Genomic DNA, 24707 nt, shown 5'->3' on the forward strand with positions numbered 1-24707 from the left:
GCTGGCGCGCATACTGATTGACTGACTGGATAATTAACTTATAGCCGTGCAGACGGCAAGTTGGAGCAATACGGCGATTCCGTTTGCTCCATATTTTAGAGTTTTACCCAGATTGTATGTTTTTACTGTTTGATTTGTAGTTTGGATTTTTGTTACGCCACTGGTGGGAGGCCCTTTTTCTAGCTGCAGATCACCAGTGTGGTCCTGCAGTTGGGTTATCCCCCAGCACGGCATATTAGTTTTGTTGTAATATATTAAATTTTCTTTGTTTCTTTTATTCAGATGCAGAGTGCTGACGTGGAGGAGACCAGGGTGCCTTGGTGGTGGGATCCTCTGAGTGTACACACCTGCCTTGTTTAATTTATTAGTGTGAGTGTGTGATAGTGTGCTGCACTTGTGTCTTGGTGTATTTTCTTCTTTTTTTTGAGTTTGTGTGTGGCATCCCTGCCCTCCACTGGTAAGCCTCAGCTCTGGATACCTTTTTTTGCATACTTTTACACTGATATTTATCACTGTGCTTTTAAATGTTGTTTTAATTAATAAATTGTCAATTTATTTTATCATTGAACCTCGTCTCTGTATTGAGTATAACAAACCTAACTGCCTTCGTAGTGATTAGTGTTGCCTCCAGTATTCTCTGGGTGAAATTCCCAGGGTGGCGTTGTCTTTTTAAAACTGTGAAGAGTAATTACTTTATTTCCACCTCGTGTTGCCACAAACTTGGCGTTGGTCGACAGGATATACTCTTTAAAAACAGAGACGTGTGTTCCTTTTTATTTTCTGGTGTAACGTAAACTGTTTTTTAAAATTTATTTTGTACAGGATAAAAGCAAAGCAGCAGCTACTTTGGTGTGGGATTCCACAGCTGTGTTACAGAGATGGAGGAAGAGTTACAGGAACTAAGGGACTTGATCGCGCAGCTGAAAGCAGACAATGAGAGGCTGCGTCAGGAGAGGGCTGTTGGGTCAGGTACTAGTGATACACCTTCTACTTCAACTGCATCATCTGTTAACCCCCCAACTGCTAGTGTCTCTGTAGCAGAGAGACTAGTTTTTGTGCCCCGTGACAGAAAATGCCCTATGTTTAGAGGAAAATCAGGTATAGGGTTGGATGAATGGTTGGAGGAAATAGAAGGCTGCGCTAGAGCACGTCATTTGTCTTTGGCTGATAAAGCATTTTTCCTGTTTGACCACCTGGAAGGGGAAGCACATGAGGAGATCAAATATCGCTCTAGTGCAGAGAGGTCGGATCCCGCTAAGATAATCACTATATTGCAAGAACTTTATGGCTGTTCAGACTCCTATGTAGCATTGCAGGAAGCTTTCTTCTCTAGAAAACAGCAGGAAAATGAGACACTGCAAGAGTTTTCCCTCGCTCTCCTGGGTCTTATGGAGAAAGTTAAATCGAGTGCCCCCAATGGCATGCCCAATGCAGACGTTTTATTAAGAGATCAATTTGTTGAACAGGTCTTAGATAGTACCTTGCGGCGGGAGTTAAAGCAGCTAGTAAGGAGGCAGCCAACACTAACATTGCTGGAGATTAGAGGGGAAGCTATTAGGTGGGAACGTGAAGGGTTGCCTAGTGGTGTTAGACATAGAAGCAGTTCTGTCCCTTCTGTCTATGGCATTCAGTATGGGGTCCATAGTGGTCCTTCAGGAATAGCCCAGTCCACCCATTTGTCTGAGATGAGTGAGATGAAGGAATTGTTAAAGCGCCAGCAGGAGCAACTTAATCAGCTCACTCAGAGCATTGCTCGATTGCAGGGCCCCCATCGAATGTCTCGCTCAGGACGGAGCGATTCCATTATATGCCGACGTTGTCAGCAACCTGGACATTTTGCTCGGGAGTGTGATGGGGAACGTGTTCCTCGTTCCCGGCCTCCTTCGCAGGCCCCTCTGCATAATCGGAGGCACTCTCCTTTAAATACGGCTTCGGAAAACTAGCACCCTCCGTATTGCCGAGCCACAGTTCGGGTGGGGTGTCTATTGGCTCAAGGGTTGTTTCTAATGGTCCAGAGGCAGCCTCCAAATTAATTTCATCCTGTCCGCATATAGATGTGGACATGGGCGGTGTAAAAGTATCTTGTTTGGTTGATACGGGGTCTATGGTCTCCACCATTACTGAAAGCTTTTTCTGCCAGCATTTTGAGTCCTGGGGTCAAGAGCGCCTCCAAGCTTGTCCTTGGTTGCAGCTTAAAGCGGCTAATGGTTTGTCTATTCCCTACCTTGGTTATATCGAGCTAAGTGTAGAGCTCTGTGGTAAGTTTCTTCCACAGTGTGGCGTGTTGATCGTTAAAGATCTTCCAGGTGCAGGACCTTCCACGGTTCCGGGTGTATTGGGGATGAATGTAATTCGGAAGTGTTACCACGAGCTTTTTGGGCAACATGGTGAAGCATTGTTTAGTTTGGGCTCTGTCACAGAGGCCCCTAAACCCCTTGTGCATGCGCTGCAAAAGTGCCATGATGTTAGTATAAGAGCCCCACTGGATTTGTCTGGCCATGTGAGAGTGAGAGGTAAGCGAGCATGTTGCATTCCGGGTGGTGTAATGAAAATAGTGGCTGCCACCTGTTCTGAGCAATATTCAGGTGCCACCGTGTTATTTGAACCCAATGATGTTAACTTGCCTGCTGGACTTTTAGCGTCCCCTGCATTGGTTCGAGTGGTTAGAGGTACTGCATACATACCAGTTGTTAATGTAGGGACCATGGCGGTTTTGCTTCATCCCAGGACTGTTATAGGGACCCTGGAGGATGTTTACGTGGTCAGTTTGCCTGCTGGTGTGACAGAAATACCCCCGAATGTAGCAACAATGGCCTCTCACACCGCAACCCCTACTGTGCAGGATCAGATGGCAAGAATTGATTTGTCTAAACTGTCAGCAGAGGAACAGGGACAGGTGAGGTCTCTCCTTAAGAAATACAGCTCGGTCTTTTCTGCTCATGACACTGATTTGGGTTGCACTAACTTGATCTCCCATGACATTCCGCTCTTAGATGATATCCCCGTGCGGCAGCGTTATAGGCGCATCCCCCCTTCAGAGTATGAGGTTGTGAAAGAGCATATTAATCAGTTACTAGGGGCCAAGGTGATTAGAGAGAGTAGCAGCCCCTATGCTTCTCCCATCGTGCTCGTTAAGAAAAAGGATGGCAGCCCACGCATGTGTGTTGATTATCGGCAATTGAACAACAAGACAAGGAAAGATGCATTCCCCCTGCCGCGCATTGAAGAATCCCTAGATGCGCTGACTGGTGCCCGTTGGTTCTCCACCATGGATTTAGCAAGTGGCTACAATCAGGTCCCAGTTACGGAAGAGGATAGGCCCAAGACTGCCTTCTGTACTCCTTTCGGCCTATTTGAGTGGAACCGAATGCCATTTGGGCTCTGTAATGCCCCTAGCACCTTCCAGAGACTAATGCAACGCCTTTTCGGTGATCAACAGTGCCAGTCTCTGCTTCTCTATCTTGATGACATTGTAATCTTCTCATCGACAGTACAGCAACATCTTGAGCGGCTGGATGTGGTGCTAGGTCGGCTTCAGCAGGAGGGTTTGAAAGCAAAGCTTGCCAAATGTGCCTTTTTCCAGCGGGAGGTTCGCTACTTGGGCCACGTCATCTCCGATCAGGGCGTCTCCACGGACCCTAGCAAGGTGGAAGTGGTAGCTAACTGGCAGCCTCCTAAGACTGTTTCGGAACTACGCTCCTTTCTTGGGTTTGCCAGCTATTATCGCCGTTTTGTAGAGGGTTTTGCTAAGTTGGCGGCACCTCTGCATAGACTGGTGGCAGAGTGGGGAGGCACAAAATCAAAGAAGAGGTCAGAGCATGGTGTAGTGGAGAACTGGACTGCAGAGTGTGCTCAAAGTTTTGAGGCATTAAAGACTAAACTGACAACAGCACCAGTGCTTGCTTATGCAGATTTCTCTTTGCCTTTTATTTTAGAAGTGGATGCCAGCCATGGCGGCCTAGGGGCGGTGCTCTCCCAGGAGCAGGGAGGTAAGGTGAGGCCAATAGCCTATGCCAGTCGGGGTTTGAGGCCTACTGAGCGCAATATGCTAAATTATAGCTCAATGAAGCTGGAGTTTTTGGCACTTAAGTGGGCCATGACTGAGAAGTTTAGAGAGTACTTGTTGGGCCACAAGTGTATTGTTTACACCGACAACAATCCTCTTAGTCACTTGTCTTCTGCTAAACTTGGGGCTACTGAACAGCGCTGGGCAGCTCAGCTCGCTTCGTTTGACTTCGACTTAAAGTACAGGTCAGGAAGGAGTAATAAGAATGCAGACGCTTTATCTCGCCAGCATCCACCCGATCTTCAGGAAATTAAAGCCATGGTTCCTGGTACAGCCTTGCCTGAACCTCTTCAACAAGCCTTGCGGCTGGGACCAGTTGAGGTATCCCAAGCTGCCATTACAGTTTTGCCCCATCTCACTACTCCTGATCTTCATACCCTCCAACAGGTCGACCCAGTGGTAGAGGAGATCCTGGTGTTCTGGAGACGGAAGCAGCGACCCAGCTTTGAGGAGCGGCAGCAGCTTTCCCCACCTGCTCTGGTGCTGCTACGACAATGGGATCGTCTGATTGAAAGGGATGGAGTTCTGTATCGTCAGGTTCATCGCCCTGATGGTGCCGAGGTGGTACTTCAGCTTTTGCTGCCTAGTGCATTAATTGAGCAGGTGTTGACTCATGTTCATCAGGACCATGGCCATCAAGGTGTGGAAAGGACCCTAGCGCTTCTCCGCTCACGGTGCTACTGGCCAGGTATGTCTGCTGAGGTAGCTCGCTGGTGTCAGAGATGTGAACGTTGCCAAGTTGCAAAAGACACCCAACCTGCAGCTCAAAGTTTCATGGGACATTTGTTGGCCTCTCGACCAAATGAAATCTTGGCCATTGATTACACCCTGCTTGAACCCTCCCGGAATGGGCTGGAGAATGTCTTGGTAATGACTGATGTTTTCAGCAAGTATACATTGGCTGTCCCCACTCGTGACCAATGTGCTGCTACAGTGGCCCAGGTTCTTGTAACTGAGTGGTTTTCGAAGTTTGGTGTACCTGCCCGTATTCATTCCGATCAGGGTCGTAACTTTGAAAGCTCCCTGATCCAGCAGCTCTGCAAGTTTTATGGTATTGAGAAGTCCCATACTACTCCTTATCATCCGGCTGGAAATGGTCAGTGTGAACGTTTTAATAGGACTTTGCACAATTTGTTGCGGACCCTGCCAGTATCCAGAAAAAGAGACTGGAATGTATGTTTGCCCCAGTTACTCTACTGTTATAACACCACTCCCCATCAGGCTACTGGGGAAACTCCATTCTTATTGATGTTTGGGCAAGAACCCAGGTTGCCAGTGGACTTTCTGTTGGGCAGAGTACCAGACCCCATCAGTGGAGATGTGCACGAGTGGATTCAGGAGCATCAAGCCCGGCTACAGGTTGTACATGAAGGAGCCAAGGAACGACTGCAATTGGCTGCCGACCGCAGAAAGAGGCACCATGATCAAAAGGTGAAAGAGGCACCATTGAACGACGGGCAGTTGGTGTTCCTGCGCGATTTGAGTGGAAGAGGGAGATGTAAAATCAAAGATCGATGGAAACCAGTGGTATATAGAATCCTGAAGGCACCTAAAGGAGGTGGGGCAGTATATACCATTGCACCTGCAGATGATCCTAGCAGTGTGAAGCATGTTCATCGTACCTTGCTGAAGGCTGTGGTAATGGCACCTACACCACCAGAAGGGCCTGCTCCGTGCAGTAGCCCACATGGCCCAGAAATATCATCCGCAGAACCAGAACATGACTCATCAAGTGACAGTGACCTGTTATTCCTGAGCATAGGAGCTCCTCACGTAAATGTTTCACCATCTTACTGCCCAGTAGTGATTCCAAGTAGCTCTGAGTTGTTGCTCTCACCAGAAGACCGAACTTCCGATGTTCCAGCCACTTGTACAATTACTCAGAGTGCAGCACCAGTTCCATCTAGCTCTCTTCCTGTTTCCACTACGAGCTCTGATAAAAGAAATATTGTTGTGCGAAGAACTACACGGTCCACGGCCGGCCAGCATTCAAACATCCATCATCTCCCAAGACCAACAGGGGAGGTGGCACAAGGGGCTGCAAACTCTATTTCTGAGCCTAGAATACATGCTGTCTCTGCATTTTTTAGGCCTTGGGATTAACCTGAGTGTCTTTGTAATCCATCGTCGGGGCGACGATGCAAAAAGGAGGGGTAGATTGTGGCAGGATGAATGTTATCCCTCGGTCCAACCCACTTTCAGCCTGGCCCATTAGGGGGCGCTAGTATAAATAGTGGCCATTTGAGTGTCCCTGGATCGCTTACCTGTGATCTCCTTCTTGGTCACCTGACTTCCTGTTGGTGTTGCTGAGATTAGTTACTCTTCTGAAGCCTCCATCGCAGCTGGTAGGTGTTTACTCATTGTAGTGTGTATATTACCTTGCTTGGTGGTAAACAGCTATTGTTTGTAGGTCGTAGCTGTAGAAGCCTCCTCTGAGCCATTCCGCTTACGTTTTATGACACGGCTTACTTGGTATGTAATCAACTTCTGTTACGCTCTCTGCCTTCTGTTGTTCTTTTATAGTAATTATTTATTATGCTTTGCAGGAAGTGTGGGCCTTAGTGTTGCACCAAGCTACGCAAACTGAAGGGCTGCTGCTTTGCTGTGATGCTTTGCTTTGTTTTACTTTATTTTTACTGTCTGTTCCGGCTGCGAAGTTTGCTTCCTACTGCTGCCAGCCTTTAAAGTGGACGTCGGCGTTGACAACGGCCATATGCATGCCACGCGGGTCGGCTGGCGCGCATACTGATTGACTGACTGGATAATTAACTTATAGCCGTGCAGACGGCAAGTTGGAGCAATACGGCGATTCCGTTTGCTCCATATTTTAGAGTTTTACCCAGATTGTATGTTTTTACTGTTTGATTTGTAGTTTGGATTTTTGTTACGCCACTGGTGGGAGGCCCTTTTTCTAGCTGCAGATCACCAGTGTGGTCCTGCAGTTGGGTTATCCCCCAGCACGGCATATTAGTTTTGTTGTAATATATTAAATTTTCTTTGTTTCTTTTATTCAGATGCAGAGTGCTGACGTGGAGGAGACCAGGGTGCCTTGGTGGTGGGATCCTCTGAGTGTACACACCTGCCTTGTTTAATTTATTAGTGTGAGTGTGTGATAGTGTGCTGCACTTGTGTCTTGGTGTATTTTCTTCTTTTTTTTGAGTTTGTGTGTGGCATCCCTGCCCTCCACTGGTAAGCCTCAGCTCTGGATACCTTTTTTTGCATACTTTTACACTGATATTTATCACTGTGCTTTTAAATGTTGTTTTAATTAATAAATTGTCAATTTATTTTATCATTGAACCTCGTTTCTGTATTGAGTATAACAAACCTAACTGCCTTCGTAGTGATTAGTGTTGCCTCCAGTATTCTCTGGGTGAAATTCCCAGGGTGGCGTTGTCTTTTTAAAACTGTGAAGAGTAATTACTTTATTTCCACCTCGTGTTGCCACACAGACTAACACACAGGTTACTGTGACTGTGACCAAGCAAACACAACAAGCCTGTTCACTTTGTTCTCACCTTCACTGTGAGGTTTCACATGGACTACCTCAGATTACCCTCGGTAACCCTGAGTACAAAAATCCCAGGCTTTTTATTTTTTCATCGTGGCTTAAGTGTAGCACTATAACCCAAAAAGCGCAACTCATGCTGCACTTGAAACCGAGACTTCCTTACTATGATTAATCAGAATACTTTATTAATCCCTATGGAAATTATGTACTTTTACTTTTGTGCTTGAAGCTGTGGTTCTGTGACTCTTAGAAACTTGTGTTCTGATTCTGTGTCTTTGGGTCTGCCAGATCTTTTCTTGCATAACAAAGAAAATAACATAAAATAAATAAATATGTCAACCCCGCACCCCCACTCCCCACCCAAGTCTGTATGAGTACAGCTGCCTTTTTCAAATCATCTCTAAATCATACAAGTTCATGATTGTAGCATTACAGACAATGTTTAAATTTCCAGCTAAGCTGTGGTAAGATGTTTCTTTCTTTCTTTTTTGTGTTTCATTGAGAGCTATAGCGATCACAGCCGGAGCAGGTAACACACCAGTTTGTTTGTTTGTTTGTTTGTTTATTTATTATCACTCAGGCTCATACAAGAAGTCACACATACCATACATGTATTTATTTTGAATTATCCTGATGGTCAGTAACCAGGTGTTTCTTCCTGTTGTCAAGTGGAGCAGTGGTCTCTGCTCCTGTTGTCCTGGGGGCTGTAGGTTTCACCACAGCTGGAATAGCTGCAGGCTCCTACGCTGCAAGCATGATGTCTGCAGCTGCTGATGGAGGAGGAGCGGCAGCAGGAAGTCTGGTGGCTGTTTTGCAATCAGCAGGTAAAAAAAAAAAGAAAAAAAAAAAACAAAAGAAAGAAACATAATCACGGGTGCCTTGAAACTATTTTCTTAGTGATTGCCCAAAAACCCTTAGTATGATAAACCTGACAGGCCATACAAATAATAACATGTTACTGTGTTGCAGCGAGGATAAAGCCTCCCCGTCTTCTCTGTAGCTCAATTACTTGATCTAACTGCTCGATCAGCTGTCTGGTATTCTGAAGCCTGTTTTCTCTCTGCAGGTATGGCAGGTCTGTCTGGGACCGCCACTGCAGCCGTGGAGCTGTGGGATTTTTGGCTGCTCTCATCTGAGACCAGGAAATTATTGAAATTAGAATTAAAAAAAAGAAATAATAAATGATATCTACTGCTGCAAATAGGAAACAGTTGCAATAGTGTGTCTTGCTTCAGTCAAGCTTGGCTGAAATCTGAGTGCCGGTAATGCTGTGGTGTTTTATTATGAAACACACGAACACTGTCAAATTGTGCAACTTTGAATAAAGCCCTAATAATGAAAAGCATTTTAAAGTTGTGGTCTGGTTATTTTTATTATTATATTTATTTATTTATTTTTTCAGATAACAGATACATACATAAATCATAGCTTTTACACAATTGGGTCCCAAGTCTGACATATTTTACTTGTTATAACTGGCAGAAATTGAAAGTGATCACCAAGGCTTGAAGTGAAAAAAAAAGTGATCACAAACTTTGAGTGTCGCACATGATACAAATGATATTTGTTTTTTCACTGCATCATTGTGCACTGATAAAAAAGTGATATCTCATCATCTCAGACATGTTAAACACATTGATGGTCTGCCAAAACATGTCTGAAAACATGTCTCTCATTAATGACATCTGAGCATTTCTGTGCCAGAAAAAAGATTCCAGTTCAAACCACTCTACAGTTTGTGTTGCTCTCTGTCGCCCTCTGTTGTTCAGCTCTGAACATAAAGTTTTCTTACTGAGGAGAGGAAACTTTCCTTGCTATAAAAATCAGCCGATTTCAGAGCAGACACAGGGCAGATAAAGACATGGATCCCGGTGAGTCATTTGAGTTCCTGTGCATGGAGATTGTCTTTAATAAAAACCAACTGAGCTATGTCCCAGTTAGCTGTTAATGTGTGTTCTTATGTTGTGTTGTAGTGGCAGCTGTGTGCACTGCTGCAGGAGCAGCTAAGCCGGGGGTGTCCAACTCCAGGCCTCAAGGTCTGGTGTCCTGCAGGTTTTAGATGTGTCCTTGATCCAACACAGCTGATTCAAATGGCTAAATGACCTCCTCAACATGTCTTGAAGTTCTCCAGAGGACTGGTAATGAACTAGTCATTTGATTCAGATGTGTTGACCCAGGGTGATATCTAAAACCTGCATGACACCGTCCCTTGAGGCCTGGAGTAACCTGAGGTAAGCAGTTTATTTAACTTTACCTCATTTGAATCAAAGGCCGATCCAGGTCTGATCCATGTCTTGTCTTCCTGCAGTAGACGCTGTAGTCGCTGCTCCTGCCCTTCTGGGAGCTGCTGGTTTCACCTCAGCAGGAATAGCTGCAGGCTCCTACGCTGCAGGCATGATGTCGTCTGCTGCAGCTGCTAATGGAGGAGGAGTGGCAGCTGGAAGTGTGGTGGCTGTTTTGCAGTCAGCAGGTAAATGAATAATTAGATGTTTCATTAGGATTTTAACTTGCAACAACATGCAAAAAGAAAAAGTTCATCAAAATATCATAATTTTAGATTAGATAATTGCCTCTGTTGTATGCTTTTGACAGCTTATTTGTGTAATGGTGCTGCAGGTGCAGCTGGTCTGTCAGCTACTGCTGGTGCTGCTGTGGCTGGTGCTGGAGCAGCAGTGGGATGGTTGGCGAGTTTCATCTGCTGAAAATCATGAAGAACTCATATATTTGCTTTATGCCATAACTGGAAGTCTTGTTATTCTCTCAAGCTTGTTTTCGTCATTGTGTTGTGTTTTCATGTTAATTTTTATACATTTATATTAAAATTAACTATTATGGTGCAAAGCTTGTGTGTGTCATTAGTACAGCTAACTGTGTTCAATACACAGTTAAAAGGACAAGACATGGTTTTGTGTGCAAGTTTTTAAAGATGGACGACTGATAGTCAGGTTTAAGGCATCTCTTTAGTTTTTCTCTCTTTTGGTTTGCATTAAAAGGAAGACTGGCCATTTTAATGTCACCTTACAGATTATCATCATCATATTACATGATTACTAGGAGAGCAAGATGATGTGAAAAAAAGAAAAAAAGAAAACTTCTGGTGGCTGCTACTGCTACCCCTCAGCATCCAAGAAGATATACACAGTATCAATTTCAAAATCCTACTTCACCTTCTCGAGTTATCACGACACATGGGTGTCCGTAAAAACGATATTAACGGTCAATGGCCAGCAGCATATTCAGCTTGAAGATTGCTATAAATTGAAGTGGATGAGTTTATGCCTTATATTAGATTTAAAATTTTGTTTCTGTTGGTGGAATAATTGAGAGAATCTCTAAATATTGTGTTGGCATTATTTTCCATTTCAGTTGATTTCAGATGTGCAATTTCCCAAAAAGCTTTGCATTAAAGACCCTCCTTTAATTAAGGTTTACTCCTGGATGTTTGTCTGATAGAACTGAATCTATCAAAAAGCTGTACACTCAAATAAAATAAACCTTATTCTAACCAATCAAAATAACTTTCAGCATTCAGACAAATCTAATCCTAGCAAATGGTTATGGCAGAATATCTGTTTTTCATCATGGCACAAGAAACTGATTTTAAAAAAAATCTAGAATATGCTATACAAGATGGAAAGCTTTTCATTTGAAGAACTTGTATCAAAATATGAAATCAGCAACAATAAATTTCTTGAATATCAGAAACTGAAATCCATCATACAGGAAAAACTCAATCCCACTCAATTGAATCTAGAAATGCCTACTTGGGTTACAACATTTTTAAGTATCTGAACCCTCAACTGGCTAGTGATATGTAGAAGCTATTATTTATAACTGATAAATCAATTTCCTTCCCAACCGTAAAGTGGAAGCGAGGTCTTTCCATCAATCCAGATCAAAACTTCTGGACATAAATATGCTTAATCAAAATGTGATAACTGAGAAGATTTGGGGATCCACTGTATTCAGAATATTAATTAAATCTTTAATGTAAATATGGTTTTCTTTAACACCAAACACTGACAAAAAACACCTTTTTTAGGCCTGGTTGTTCCCATCTCATCTCCAACAATGCTTCTCCCAAAGATAAAAACAGCATCAGCATTAGCTCAGAATAGGTTGATTTGATTATCAATTGATTAATTTTTTGGTGATGATTATTATTTTTAATTCTGTTTTTGCTTTTCTCCTGCTAAATTGCTTCTAACAAAATTTCCTGCAATTAAAATCTAAATTGTGGACATTCTTAGTCCTTTATGAAAGGGTAAAGGGATAAATGTGTGTGTATTAAGTAGTTTTAGTTTAAAAAGCTCCTAAAGGGTACTCCACCTTCACTGAAAAAAGTCTAACATGCAGTCATTCATTCAATCTAATAAGTGCCATTCAAAACAGAATAAAATCATTGATTTGATTGTGAAACCCTTTCTTTTTTAAAATACCACTTTTGATTTGGATGAAACTAAATATCTATACAAAGGACACAACGCAAAGTTTTTGATTTCTCTCAAAACATATATTTCTTTTCATGTTGAACAGATAATATCTTTAATTTGAGTCAAAGTGATTTGCACTTGAACACGCCCACCAGAAATAGACTGGGACCCATTTTTATTCTGCATGGCTGCTGGAAACATCGTGTCACATCTTTGATTAATTTCATCTGAAAATAAACGTAAGTAAAGCCAAGTGTGTTACAAAAGCTTTTATAATTTGTATTGCCAAAATTGCAGAAAATAACCCCATTTAAGCTGGGTCGACAGCCACCCCCAATTTTTGCATGATTGTAGCTGCTAGCTACAAGCTAGCTAGCTATCCGGCGCGATGTTAGAACTGGTTACCAGCAACCGACCATCACAGTCGGGAATGCAAGTTAGGCAAAAAGCCATTTTTTTACCAGTATACTAACTAGCTAGCGTTACCACGATGCATCGGTGGTGGATACAGCTAGCTAGCATAAGTTCATAGTTCATAACATTCATAGTATAACTCCGTGCTCCGCTTCTTTTGAATTTTTCTGGTGAGCTCGCGGTTTCTAGACACAAGCTTGTGTTTGTGCGCGCACGTTTGTCTCTGTCTCTCTTCATATAAATATCTGTGTGTTATGTGTGTGTACACCGAGCGCAAAAGATAATTATTAATGTGCATGATTTAGAGACAGAAATAACACGCCAGCATATAAGATCAATGACATAAGACTAATTCCTTCAATTGACTTTCAGGCGCGGCTCGGAAAAATGTGCATTTTCTGAAGAAATTTTAATTTTAACAGCAAAAAATTGACCCTATGCCAAACTTAGTCTCTAATGGCTGGTCTGCAGACTGTTTGGTAAACCTAAATCAAATTATAGTACTAGCTTTTTACAAGGATGTGTATGTCATGTTACGTATTTCTTGGTTTTTCTATGTTATGTGTTTTATAGAGAAGTAACATTATTCTTTTTTTTTCTGTATGCTTTCAGAACCACAGATCGCTCCATCCATTCCATGGCTGAAGCATACATTTTCATTTAATCTGAACAGGTATCATTTTGCATTTACACTGCACATCCTTTTTAAACATTTCATAATAGTCTAGACCCTCCCTCATTATCCTCTCATTCACCTTGCTGATGTGTTGGCACTATTGTGTGCAATAATTGCTCTCTCGGCTTCACCCAGGTGTGTGCTCAGTGCTGGTTGTGTAGGGAGATGTGCCCCATTTCCCCTTTTCTAGTCTTCGTAATTGAAAAGCACTCTGAAAATCACTTTTGTAGTAGTAAGTAATATTGCTATTGCATTAGTTACATCCGTTGTGTGAGTTAGTGGGAGATCCTTGTCCACTAATTTCCTCTGTCCAGTTATAAATGCAGCAACATTTTCTATGGAGGGCAAAGGGAACATTTCATTTTGGTTGTGTCCTGTTATTTTGGAGTGTAACTACTTAAAGAGTAACTGAAGCCTAACAACTTGTTTTGCTTAGAAACTGTTATAATGGGTTTTTACAATGCAATCTTTCAGTTTTGGGCAGTTTTTGACATTTCTGTGTAAACTTGTTAAATTCTACCCTTTTTGGTCTAACTCTTACACATGGTTTACATTGGCCACAGGAACACTTCGAAGTGGTGCGCTTAGGAAAATCATACACTGACCTTCGAATTCAGGAGGAAAGAGGTTGTGGATAAGAAGCCTGACATCAAGAACCTCTTGGAAAGATGGCCAGGTCTACTTCAGATGGAAGAGGTATAACTTTAACTTTTTTGTACTAATGCCTTTTATCATAGTTTGGAAATGGGAAATATATGTTTTGACTTTTTCTTGTTGAAAGTTGGTCTTTAAAAAAATGTATTGTACACTGTCTACTCATGTACAGATTAATGCAGAGTTTCTGCGGGTTACTGCAGTTCCCCTGCTAACCAGATTCATGGCCCAGCTGGACAAGCACTCCCCACAGCTACTTAAAATAATCAGAAAGAAAGGAGGGACAACCAAAGCAAAAACTGCCATAATCCTAGAGTTTCTTGATCAGGTAGGGTGTATATAATTAACTATTAACATGACAGTTAGCATTTTAACTCCTGTATCTAATGAGAATTTGTATCCTGTTACAGTTTTATTTTGGTAACGTCAGTGATTATGGCTGTGACCTTTTAAAATGTTGAAAGGAAGTGTGGGCTTTGTCCTTGAATGAATGAAGAGATTTATTGTCATTATACAAGTACAGAGCACAACTACAACAAAATTTATTTTGGAGACACATTTTCACTCTCACTTGCCAGATACACATACATGCATATATACGTATAAACTTTTATTTAGGGACAAGAAAGCATATGCCGCTTTTCCACCGATAGAACACGGTGTGGCTCAGTTCACTTTAGCCCCCTGCGGACGCTTTTCCACCGCCTTTACACCTCATTGGCCCGGGTGTATGTGGTGCCCACGTGATGTGATATAGAAGCACTCCCACAAAAGGCTTTAAAAAAAACTCCCAGCAACCATACTCCATTGACTTTGGACCATGGCGACTTCCTCCACAAGAACCAAAAATCAAACCAATCAAAATGAACCACAGACAGAGCAAAGTACAAAAACACACATATATCGCAATTGTTGTTGTTCTTCGGGCTGTGACGTTGCGGACAAAGACTTTTGTGCGCGACTTTTCATAGCCAGATGGGTTCGCCCCTGTTCCCAGTTACGTCCGTTTTATGTTTCCACCGCAACAAGCGAGTTCATCCGCGCTAAACTGAACTGCTCTCAAGCGCACCGTGCCGATTTGTCGGTTGAAAAGGGGCATTAGTCACCTCATGAGGATAGAGAGGTGAAAAAAAAATTCCTCTCACACAGCATACTCACCATATTGCATAGTAACAATTTTAACTGTTCCTGCAGGATGCTGATGCTGACATTAGGAGGGAGTGTATACTTAAATCTCTCATTATCTACCTTGGAGAACGTGTTGAGGACTTGATAAAAGAATACATGGTATGTCCATATCTGTTCTGTCTCTACATGAGATGCAGTCTCTTGATGTAAATTTGACAACTCTGCTATTAAATGCAGTGATTAATGTAGAACAGCAACGATTAATCAACTCATCAAGTTAATATCTTAGGGTTCTGTATTGTTTTCTTTTTTTTCTTGGGCTTTGTGGAACATTTATGAAAATGTTCCACCATTGGTTTAATTTAATGATTATGCAATTCACAATCTGATTAGTTAAATAATTGTTCTAATAGTCTGTGACCAAACAACTATCAAAATAGTAGTTTATTATGGTCAAAGATTTATCAAGTGTGCCAGACTTCAGTTCTTCACTTGTACATTTTGTTCCATATTTTACCTCAAGATATCCCAGAAAGATGAAGCTGAGGAAGAGCTGCAGAGTACCACCATGGCACTCTTCGTCTTCAGGGACAACTCAAGCCTCCTACATCAGCCTCGAGACATCGGGATAATCATTGATGGTGTGGAAGTCCTGAATGAGTTGCCTTCTGTGGCAGCTGGAGTGGCAATGGTCTTTGGACTCTGTTATGCTCTTAATATGGAATATCCACGAGGATTCAGGTTCACCTTTGAGGCTCTTCAAAAGATTATGATGGAGCTTGACTTTAACAAGATGACCTCTAAGATTCGCAAACTTAATTGTGAACTTAACACTGCACAGTAGTGTGTTTGCATGCATGTGTGCATGTGTATGTGCACATGCATGTGCATGTGTGCTTGGTTATTTTGCTTGGTTGGCCTGCAGTGGTATTCTACATTCAAAAATTATAAGAACACCCATTTGAAAGGGAGATTTAAGTTGATTTCATTGATACATGTGTAGATTTTTTTTTACATTGTACAGGCACAGTGCACATATAAACATTTTTGAGTACTTGCAAATTGGTTTAAAAAGAGTTTTGGTTTTATGCCAGTTTTAGACAGGTTGCAGGTTTTATACCAGTTCTAAAAAGATTGCAGGTTTTATCCTGGTTTTCAAAAGATTGCAGGTTTTATAAAACAAACATTTCTCTAATCATTTCTGCCGTAGCCCTAAATCTTTATATTACTAATCCTCTCTATTGATTATAGTTAAAATGGTTTGGAACAATAAATAATTTTGAAATAATTGGTTGGCCAACTGTCTTGTTTTTTATAGGAAATGCAGAGCATTTTTGAACTGAAATAAAATGAAATGTAAAAAATATAGTTTGAATATATGTAAATCAATTACCTGGCTTCAACACAAACATATTAATTCATGTTAATTTGGTTCGATGTGAATACATTAGGTTGGTTCAATAATTAAAATATGGTTCTATGTAAAAAAAATCAATTTGGATCAATGCAAAATTTAAAGTTTCAGTCAAGTCTAGTAATATTGTTTATATCAACATAAAAGTATCAGGTCATATCAAGTGACTCAATTTGGATTCTATGAAGTCAAATATTTTGGATGTGAACATTGGACATCAATTTTTTTAAGTTGAATAGGGTTTTTCTTTTTACAGTGTTCTAATGTTACAGTCCCTTGGTGCCTGCTGTCCAGGCCTCTTAAATCACCCCAGGTGAACAAGTGCAACGATCAAGAGGGGAGCTGCTGCTAACTGGTGTGACTGATAAGATCTAACCTATAGTGCTTCTCAGGGTTTATCATATAAGGGAAAGCAGGGGATACACTTGGGCCGTTTCTCAATTCTCAAGTACGCGAGTACGTACTCGCGTTCTCAGCGAGTACGTACTGGCCGAGAACGCACGGGAGTACGGACTCGCCGAGAACGCGAGCACGGACTCGCGATTTGTACAATTGGAACACCAGCGTACGTGATGATGTCACAGGTCCGGAGTTTCTACTGCCGTCCCCTCTTAATGTAACTGTGAGTAACATGTTATGAAGCCTAACTTTAATCACAGCCAAACCGGTTTACTCAGGAACAAATAAAACACTGAACTAAACCAAACATTAACATTTAGAAGTGATCTAAGTGACTTATATATCATTTTTAACCTCAGTAGTGAAACCTCTAATAATAAAAATAGTGTACATGTACATACGTGTACATACCTTAATAAAAACAAGCAGGTGAGATGTTAGAACGCTTTTATTTTTATTTTAGTGGACACTCAATACTATAGACAGCTGCTGGGGTTTCTTTAACCTGAGTGGTGAGAAGACCGCGAGCGGGGAGGGGGGGTTGAAAATGATGTGCCGGGAGTCCGCTGTTGAGTTTGTTGGACGAAATGCATTCTGGGATATTTAGCTGTACCAAGTCCACACCGATGCATGCTCGATAAAACGGGCGAAGCGAGAACACATCCGGGACTTTTTCGCGTTCTCGGCGTGATGCGTACTTCGAATTGGAACAGTACTTGGTCTCCGGCTGATGACGTATCACGAGTACACGAGAACGCAAGTACGCACAAGTACGCATATTGAGAAACGCCCTTGGACTTCAATAAAAGAGCTGAACCAGACTTCCTGTATAGAGGTGCCCGTCCTGCAGATCAACAATCCAGTCTGTCTTACCAAAGCAAGAAACCTTCAGAGGTTGCAAAGGTACAGACATTCTGTACTTTTCATGAGTTGTCATTGCTGATTTCCATCCTCTATACTCAGTATACTGTTAATGCCTTTGTATCTTTTTATGCCTGTTTATGTCTTTATACTAGACACTATAAAGTTGGTGTGAAGGTAGAATTCAGTGAATGAATCTAAGCATCATCAGCTTAACTTCAAATTCATCTCTATTTCACTTGATGTAACGTAACTCTGATCACAGCCACTGTAATAGATGGGCTCATAGATGGACTTTTTTTTTAAATCTTAAACTCTAATTTACATTTGACCTTTTGTATTGTCTTTATTGTCTGAGTACCTGAAGTTCTTTTTATTTAAGCCCTTTCTGTATACTGCTTTGTGACTGCTTGTCTATGAAAAGTGCTTAATAAATAAACCTTACTTACTCTCTTTTGATTAACAGCACATATTTCAATAATAATACTTTACATCTACATCCTGAAATATTGTTTCTGTGTGAGGAAATCCAAGTCTGCTATTGCAGCTCTATCACATAGTACAGACTTTTTTTTTTACATAAAATATTTTTTATGAACATAATGTCACAAAAAATGCTTTCATCACTTCTGCCGTGCCTGTCTGATCTGCTGATTCAGTTGTTGCTTTTCACTCAACAGTGAAAAGAAAACCATCAGCTGATTTTCACAAACAGCTGATTTACTAAGAAGCATTTGATAGAATTCAAAATTTATAAAAACAGTGATACTGTAGAAAAAAACACAACAGACCACAGATGAGATAAAGATGTTTGTTTGTTAATTTATTTGCATTTATGAAGCATTATGGAAACATACTTTTCAAGTTCATATATTTCCAGCAGTTATAAAATCCAATCAACAGATTGCTATTTATTGTTAGTTTGGTGAGAGCACCAGACATGCCACTGTGCCAACCTCCAGTGCAGCATCAACATGTCTCTGCTGGTCATCAAAGAAGATGTGAGGTTTGATCCTCTGCAGTGTAGGACCTTTGTCAGCCCCTCCCACAAACACAGCTTCATCAAGCTCCAGACCCCACCGGTGCAGAGTGTTTAAAGCTCTGTAGCCGTCACAGCCTGCCCCTCGAGATGTCACCAGGTAGGTACGAATGGGACACTTCTTGTACAGGCCTTTATTATGCAACTTTTTCTGCAGTTTTATTAAAACCTCTAAGAATCCTTTGAATGGTCCCTGAATAAAGAAAAGAGAAGAAGAGGAGTGACTCAACACATGACAATCTGGTCAAAGCAGGAAAGTGCATTTGGATAATTTAGCTGATATCAGTTTATTTGAATGTAATCTAACAGACATTTTCTTTTCTATTATTAAATATATATTGCTTATGACAGTGCAGAAGGCCAACATAACTATAACCATATAGTTAAATGAGCTGTTTTTTTGAAAAATATTAAAAGAAGATGGAATGTGTTTCTATCATCTATCTTTCATACCTCGTTCATTCGAATTTCAACATTTTGCTTCTCATTCTTTAAGTATTCTTGTAGTCCACCACTCTTGAACACGAGCTCTGACTCATTAGAGAAGAGGACAGCGTCGCCATCAAAGGCAACACGCAGCTGATTCTCAGACTCTGTGATGATGTTTGTTGGTGTGAACATGATAGCAGCTGCTACACATGATGCAGGGACATTCATTCACAGAAACACACAGAGTCATTAAAGTACAACAGCAGAAAGTGCACTTCATCTTAAAGTTAGCACCACATTTAACACTTTTACCTTCATTCAAAGCTTCCTGAACCTTCAGCCCTGGTTCATCAGACAGGTACAGGTGGGTGTTGTTTCTTAACTCACTCACAAGTTGATCTTCAGTCACAGGTAACAGAGTGATAAGTTCTTCCAGCCCTGCAAACAAGAATGAATGAAAAGCCTGCTGGACCATCTGTTTTACCAAAACTGTTTAGATTCATCAGAGTAGTGTTAGCAATAGTGTTACTATTACTTACTTATATCTATTATTTTTGTATTGACTTGCTTTTAGAGTACTTACACTTTCAAGTGTATTCTACTTTATAAGATTCTGTTTTAGTTTTTTTGTTTTCTTATTGTAAGCCTGTCATTAATCTATGTAAAACTTTGTAGTGCATGAAAGTGCTGTACAAATGAAGCCTGAATGATTTAGAAAGGGTATTGGGGTAAACAAGAGTTAATCCGAATCACTTAGAAGTGGAAAGACTATCTCGGTCTCAGTCTAATTGTTTCCATTTATCCATTTTCTCAAAATTAAGAAGTTTCCTCATAAGACACATGTATTAGAATTAATATTAAGTTTCATTGGAGGTATCATAAACTCACCATGTTCACAGATGTGATCCATGAGAAAGTCTGATGATGAGCTGTCATTGATGAGTATGACTTTAAAGAGCTCCTCACTCTCAGGGTAATGGTTTCTGAGTTCAGCATTGACTGCCTTCAGAGCCTGAGAGCAAAACAGAACCAGAGAAATTAAAACTGAGTGAATGTTGAGGAACTGTGTGAGTGCAGTATTTATGTGCAGGTTTCTGTGGTGCTTTGTCTTATGTGGTATATGCTCATCTTCCACAGTCATTAACATCTAATGACTACATGCAATTGTGTGTGTGCGTGCGTGCGTGCGTGCGTGCGTGCATGTGTGTGTGTGTGTGTGTGTGTGTGTGCTTTCCCCTCATAATATATGACCTTGACAAAGTTGAAGGCAGGGCCATAGCCCTGCTGTTCCTGCTTGAAGAGGAGTCCTGAAGACATGGCAATGGTGACAGGGATCTCTGGTTCAGGCTGAAGGAGAAAAAAAATGTTCTTAGCCTTTTAACATTCCCGCAATTCAATAAAGATATTCTTTTGCATAGTTTAAAGATAAATTGTCAACAATTTTTCTTATTTGACCTCTGCACTCATACAGAATGTTATCTCACTATTTCTTTTGCACTTCTTGCTTGATGGTTTTAATGCTTTATCTGTACTTGTGAGGGGACTTGTCATGAATCAGTTTTCAACCTTTAATCTCTCTCTGCCTATAAGACCTTCATGAAAATGTATTCATTGAGCAGTGAGTTGCCCGTAGTGTCATTTAATTTTGTCTTCTGCTCTTGAGTCTGGTGTGATAACTCTTTATACTCTCCCACTTTGTTTCTGTTTCCCACAATTTTTCCTAACAGGAATCAATCTGAGTTAGTGAAAATCACCCTTCAGAACTGTGTTTTAGTCACAAGGAAGGATATGATTTAACACATACATATATTGTGGTGATGAGTATGTAAACATCACACTACAGACTTTCATGACATGCTTTCCAGTATCTCTTTATTAACACTTGTTTGCTGTTCACAAACACACATTACTAACAACAAAAACATTGCAAGACTTAGTTCAGCTTTTAAGTCGGCGAGGTGTGATTGCGGATGCCACTCAGGTGTGTCCGCCTTCCCTGCAGCAGCACGGCAGACCACGCCCCACCACAGAGTATAAAGACATTTAAAAGATGGTGCAGAAAGCTGCAATTACTTTTTTGCTGCAACTTGACCCATCAGAGCTGAAATTTGAATTCTTCTCTATACGGTTGAAACTGAGACTTGCTTACTACGATCACTTTTAAACTGTAGTGGGACAGACCTGTTTTCTATGGGCCTGGGCCATATAAACCAAACCACAATCGAGCCAGATATGGCATGCCATCACATTGACAGTGCCATCTATGCCAGGCCTGGCCCATATCTGGATGACATACGTCTTATCATGCCAGAAGTCAACCAGCAGTGCCAGCTTGATACCAGATCCGGGCCAGACCTGCTTGCTATGTGGGACTGTTTAAATCATGCTCACAAAGGTATTGTGTCACAATGCGTTCCAACACCACTTTTATGTTTTAAACTTGCACTTCCCGATTCATATTAGTGCCAGAAGGAATTGTGTCTCAAACAAACAGAAACATATAAAAATGAGGAAAAATGGGTTATTCAAGCTTTGCTACCATGAGAAAATAAATTCACACAACTTGTTTTGAAAGGAGAAAGGCAAAGCCCTACTCCTTTAATCATCACATTCCTGAATGTGAGGAAAGAAGCCCATATGTGCAGCATGGGTGAATCTTCATGACATCTTATTTTAATACTGTCGTCATTGTAGTGGTTTGACAATTCCATTATCTTTGAACAACTACAGGAACTATTTCTTATCAACTGAAGCTTTTAGTGCAACATAATAAATAATTACATTTCGAAATTTATTTAAATGACATTTATCAGTTTTTTTAAAAAAAAATCATTAGCAAAAAAAATCTTTCAAGTTAAATAATAATAATAAACTTTATTTATGTAGCAATTTTCTTCCCAAAGTTAGAAATGGAAAACTGGGTTTGACTAATACTGTATTATTTTTGAGAAAATATCATCATTTTAAATACACTGAAATTGGTTCTGGTGATGAAGTTCAAGAAGTTTTTGGATGCAATAAGTTAATATAAATTGTTTTATAGTTGATATATGAATTAAAACAGTTTTTAAAGTGATGTAACACATTTGTATTTTCTCTAACAACAGTTTATTGCTCTTCCAATTTTTATATCCCCAAAAATATATATTTTTAAACTTATAAAAAATATGATATTTCTATTTTTTTTTACCTTCTTTTTGTGTGCGAGCAAGAGACTTTTACCTCCTCTGCAGCCAATTTCCACAAGTTACAATTCAGATTCAATCTGAGCAATTCAAATTCAAATTTAACTTATTCAAATTCAGTTTCTGATGGCACAGATTTCTGCCCATAAAATCCACTCTTTTTTTGGAGCATTCAGTTTTATTTTGTCATGATTTAATATTCAAATTAATGCTGTGTGACTTAACACCTATCCGTATAATACAATAAAGAAATTTCCCTAATTTGTGAAAAGAAAAGACATTTACAGGGGTATACTGCATTGGTTTGTAACTGTAACAACCATTCTGACTCTCTTCATAGCGATGTATCTTTTTTATTATTCTTGAATGCTTAACAAAATTTTACACCCTATTTCAAAAGATGACAGTGTTAGAGAAATAATCCTGAAAACTGCTATTAAAGATGTATTTTCTTGTTAATAGCACACAGCTTTCTGCAGTTTAAATAAATGATAAAGCGAAAACACACACCATCATGCAGCAGCAGAACATATACTCTTCTCTAAGTTGTTAAAACTACTACACAGTCGCCACACACGGGCACACATTAAAAAAAATTGACTTACTGTAGAAGTTTTGCCCTCACTCATCATGTTTCTCAAAATAGGATCACAGCTAGAAATAAACTTGTATTACTTCTGTTTGCTGACTGCAGAACAGGGGCTGTTCTCAGAGTATCACACCCAAATGTAAAGTAGATGTAAAGTGGATGAGGCTTCACTATATCATATTTCATTGCTAATGTCATTGCAGTGGTCTGAAAACTCCATTTTGTCATTTGTTTCATCTCTGTTTGCTCAGTCCTGGTCAACATTTCACGCCCACATGCCCCACTTCACATGACAAAACAAGTTTCAACTTCACCTTGTTTATTGCTTGTTTAAATCAGGTCACTTAAGACATTTCAAGCAGGGCTGCACAATTAAACGTTAGAAAATCGCGATCTCAATTCATACTTATGTGCGATCTCATTTCCAAATGACAACGATTTAAAAAAAAAAAAAAAAAAAAAAAAGATGACGATTGTACCGCATTTTGATCCGGGACTTCTGCATGAAAACAAGCGCTCACGCTTCCTGCTCAACAAATGACAAGGGCGGAGCCTTATACCACGTGATACAGAAGCCAGCTGGCAGGGAAAAACAACGGAGAGCACGTGAGAGAAACTGCCTGAGGGGAGAAAACACAATGAGCGCAGAGGAAAAGCTCGCTGATGGCGGTGAGAATGACAAACCCACTGTAACATTAATTCCAAGAACAGGTTCTCATTCCTCCGTGTGGAAGTTTTTTGGTTTCAAAGCAGACGATGAGAGTCAAAAAGATATCATTTGCAAGCTGTATTTTGCCATAGTAGCAGCACCGCAAGCTTACACTACGAATTTGTATAACGACCTTAAACGTCACCATAAAGTGCAATATGACGAAGCTGTAAAGGCAAAGAAAGTGACAGGAGAAAATCCGTCCCGGTCAACCACCCAAACATCAATAACGGGAACCTTATACAGCGCTTCCCCATACCCATCGAACTCCCGCAGGCACAAAGAAATTACGGAGCCTATCACTTATCACCTGGCTAAAGATATGGCTCCCATCAACACTGTGCAAAACAAGGGATTTAGGAAAATGATCAACACCCTAGACAAATGCTACACAGTGCCATCCCGCAACTATTTTTCAAATGTTGCACTACCTGCTCTATACACGCAGTGTCGAGCAACGGTGGATGTTGACCGACTTGTGTTCTTGGCAAGAAACCTTTAAGCAGCTGGCTGCATTTTTTTTGCTCAATTCTAAGCAAAAAAATCGTGATTCTCATTTTATGCAAAATCGTGCAGCCCTAATTTCAAGTGTATCTGTTGTGACACCAGGGAGCTGTCGTGTAGTTTTGTGGATGATGATATCTGCATTGGTGTTCGGCCTGCTTTGCCACTTGAGGGCATACAGGTGGTTTAAGGGAATGAGGGGAATGGGGAATCGAGTCTGGGCTGACAGTTTCCCAGCAAGAGCTGGGAAACCAGCCCACTTTGACCAGCCCACAACCCCCCCCCCCCCCCCCCCCCCAAACACACACACACCCTCCCTGACATCATGACACCCCCCTCCTTAAAGCCCTCTCTCAACATCATGACCTTCTGCAATCAGGCAGAAGGTTCTGCACCATCCGGGCAAGAACAGAGAGACTCAAGAGGAGCTTCTATCCCCAGGCCATCCAGGTCCTAAACCAGAACATGTACATAATTCACTTACTTACTACATATAATGTGGTCTTTTATATAATTTACTAATGTATATAATGTTCTCTGTTTTTGCACAGTCAAGGAGTTTGTCAGGACACATTTCACTGCATGTTGTACTCGTATAACTATGCATGTGACAAAAAAAGGATCTTTAATCTTCAATCTTGAATTTCAGAAGTTTGCGGTTGACATAGCTATCATGGGGTGTATCTCAGAAGAGGA

At 40.9% G+C, this 24707-nt stretch overlaps 2 protein-coding genes and 1 long non-coding RNA gene across 3 annotated transcripts; 2 read left to right on the forward strand and 1 right to left on the reverse strand.

Moving 5' to 3' along the window:
- Positions 1-284: 284 nt before the first annotated feature.
- Positions 285-7390, forward strand: LOC134645623 (uncharacterized). The gene is made up of 3 exons (XR_010096574.1): positions 285-457; positions 823-969; positions 7081-7390. It is a non-coding gene; the product is annotated as an uncharacterized LOC134645623 (long non-coding RNA).
- Positions 7391-13899: 6509 nt separating this feature from the next.
- On the forward strand, positions 13900-15872 carry LOC134646222 (uncharacterized). The gene is made up of 3 exons (XM_063500018.1): positions 13900-14082; positions 14949-15041; positions 15406-15872. The coding sequence occupies exons 1-3, from the start codon at positions 13978-13980 to the stop codon at positions 15724-15726; spliced, it is 519 nt and encodes a 172-aa protein (XP_063356088.1). The 5' UTR covers positions 13900-13977; the 3' UTR covers positions 15727-15872.
- A 2601-nt stretch (positions 15873-18473) lies between these two features.
- LOC134644591 (cytosolic 5'-nucleotidase 1A-like) lies at positions 18474-22841 on the reverse strand. The gene is made up of 6 exons (XM_063497678.1): positions 22815-22841; positions 20276-20371; positions 19913-20036; positions 19331-19462; positions 19049-19227; positions 18474-18788 (listed from the first exon to the last, which is right to left on the reverse strand). The coding sequence occupies exons 1-6, from the start codon at positions 22839-22841 to the stop codon at positions 18474-18476; spliced, it is 873 nt and encodes a 290-aa protein (XP_063353748.1).
- Between the last annotated feature and the right edge of the window lie 1866 nt (positions 22842-24707).

This window comes from Pelmatolapia mariae, linkage group LG16_19 (genome assembly GCF_036321145.2).
Source record: "Pelmatolapia mariae isolate MD_Pm_ZW linkage group LG16_19, Pm_UMD_F_2, whole genome shotgun sequence".
Lineage (NCBI taxonomy): Eukaryota > Metazoa > Chordata > Actinopteri > Cichliformes > Cichlidae > Pelmatolapia > Pelmatolapia mariae.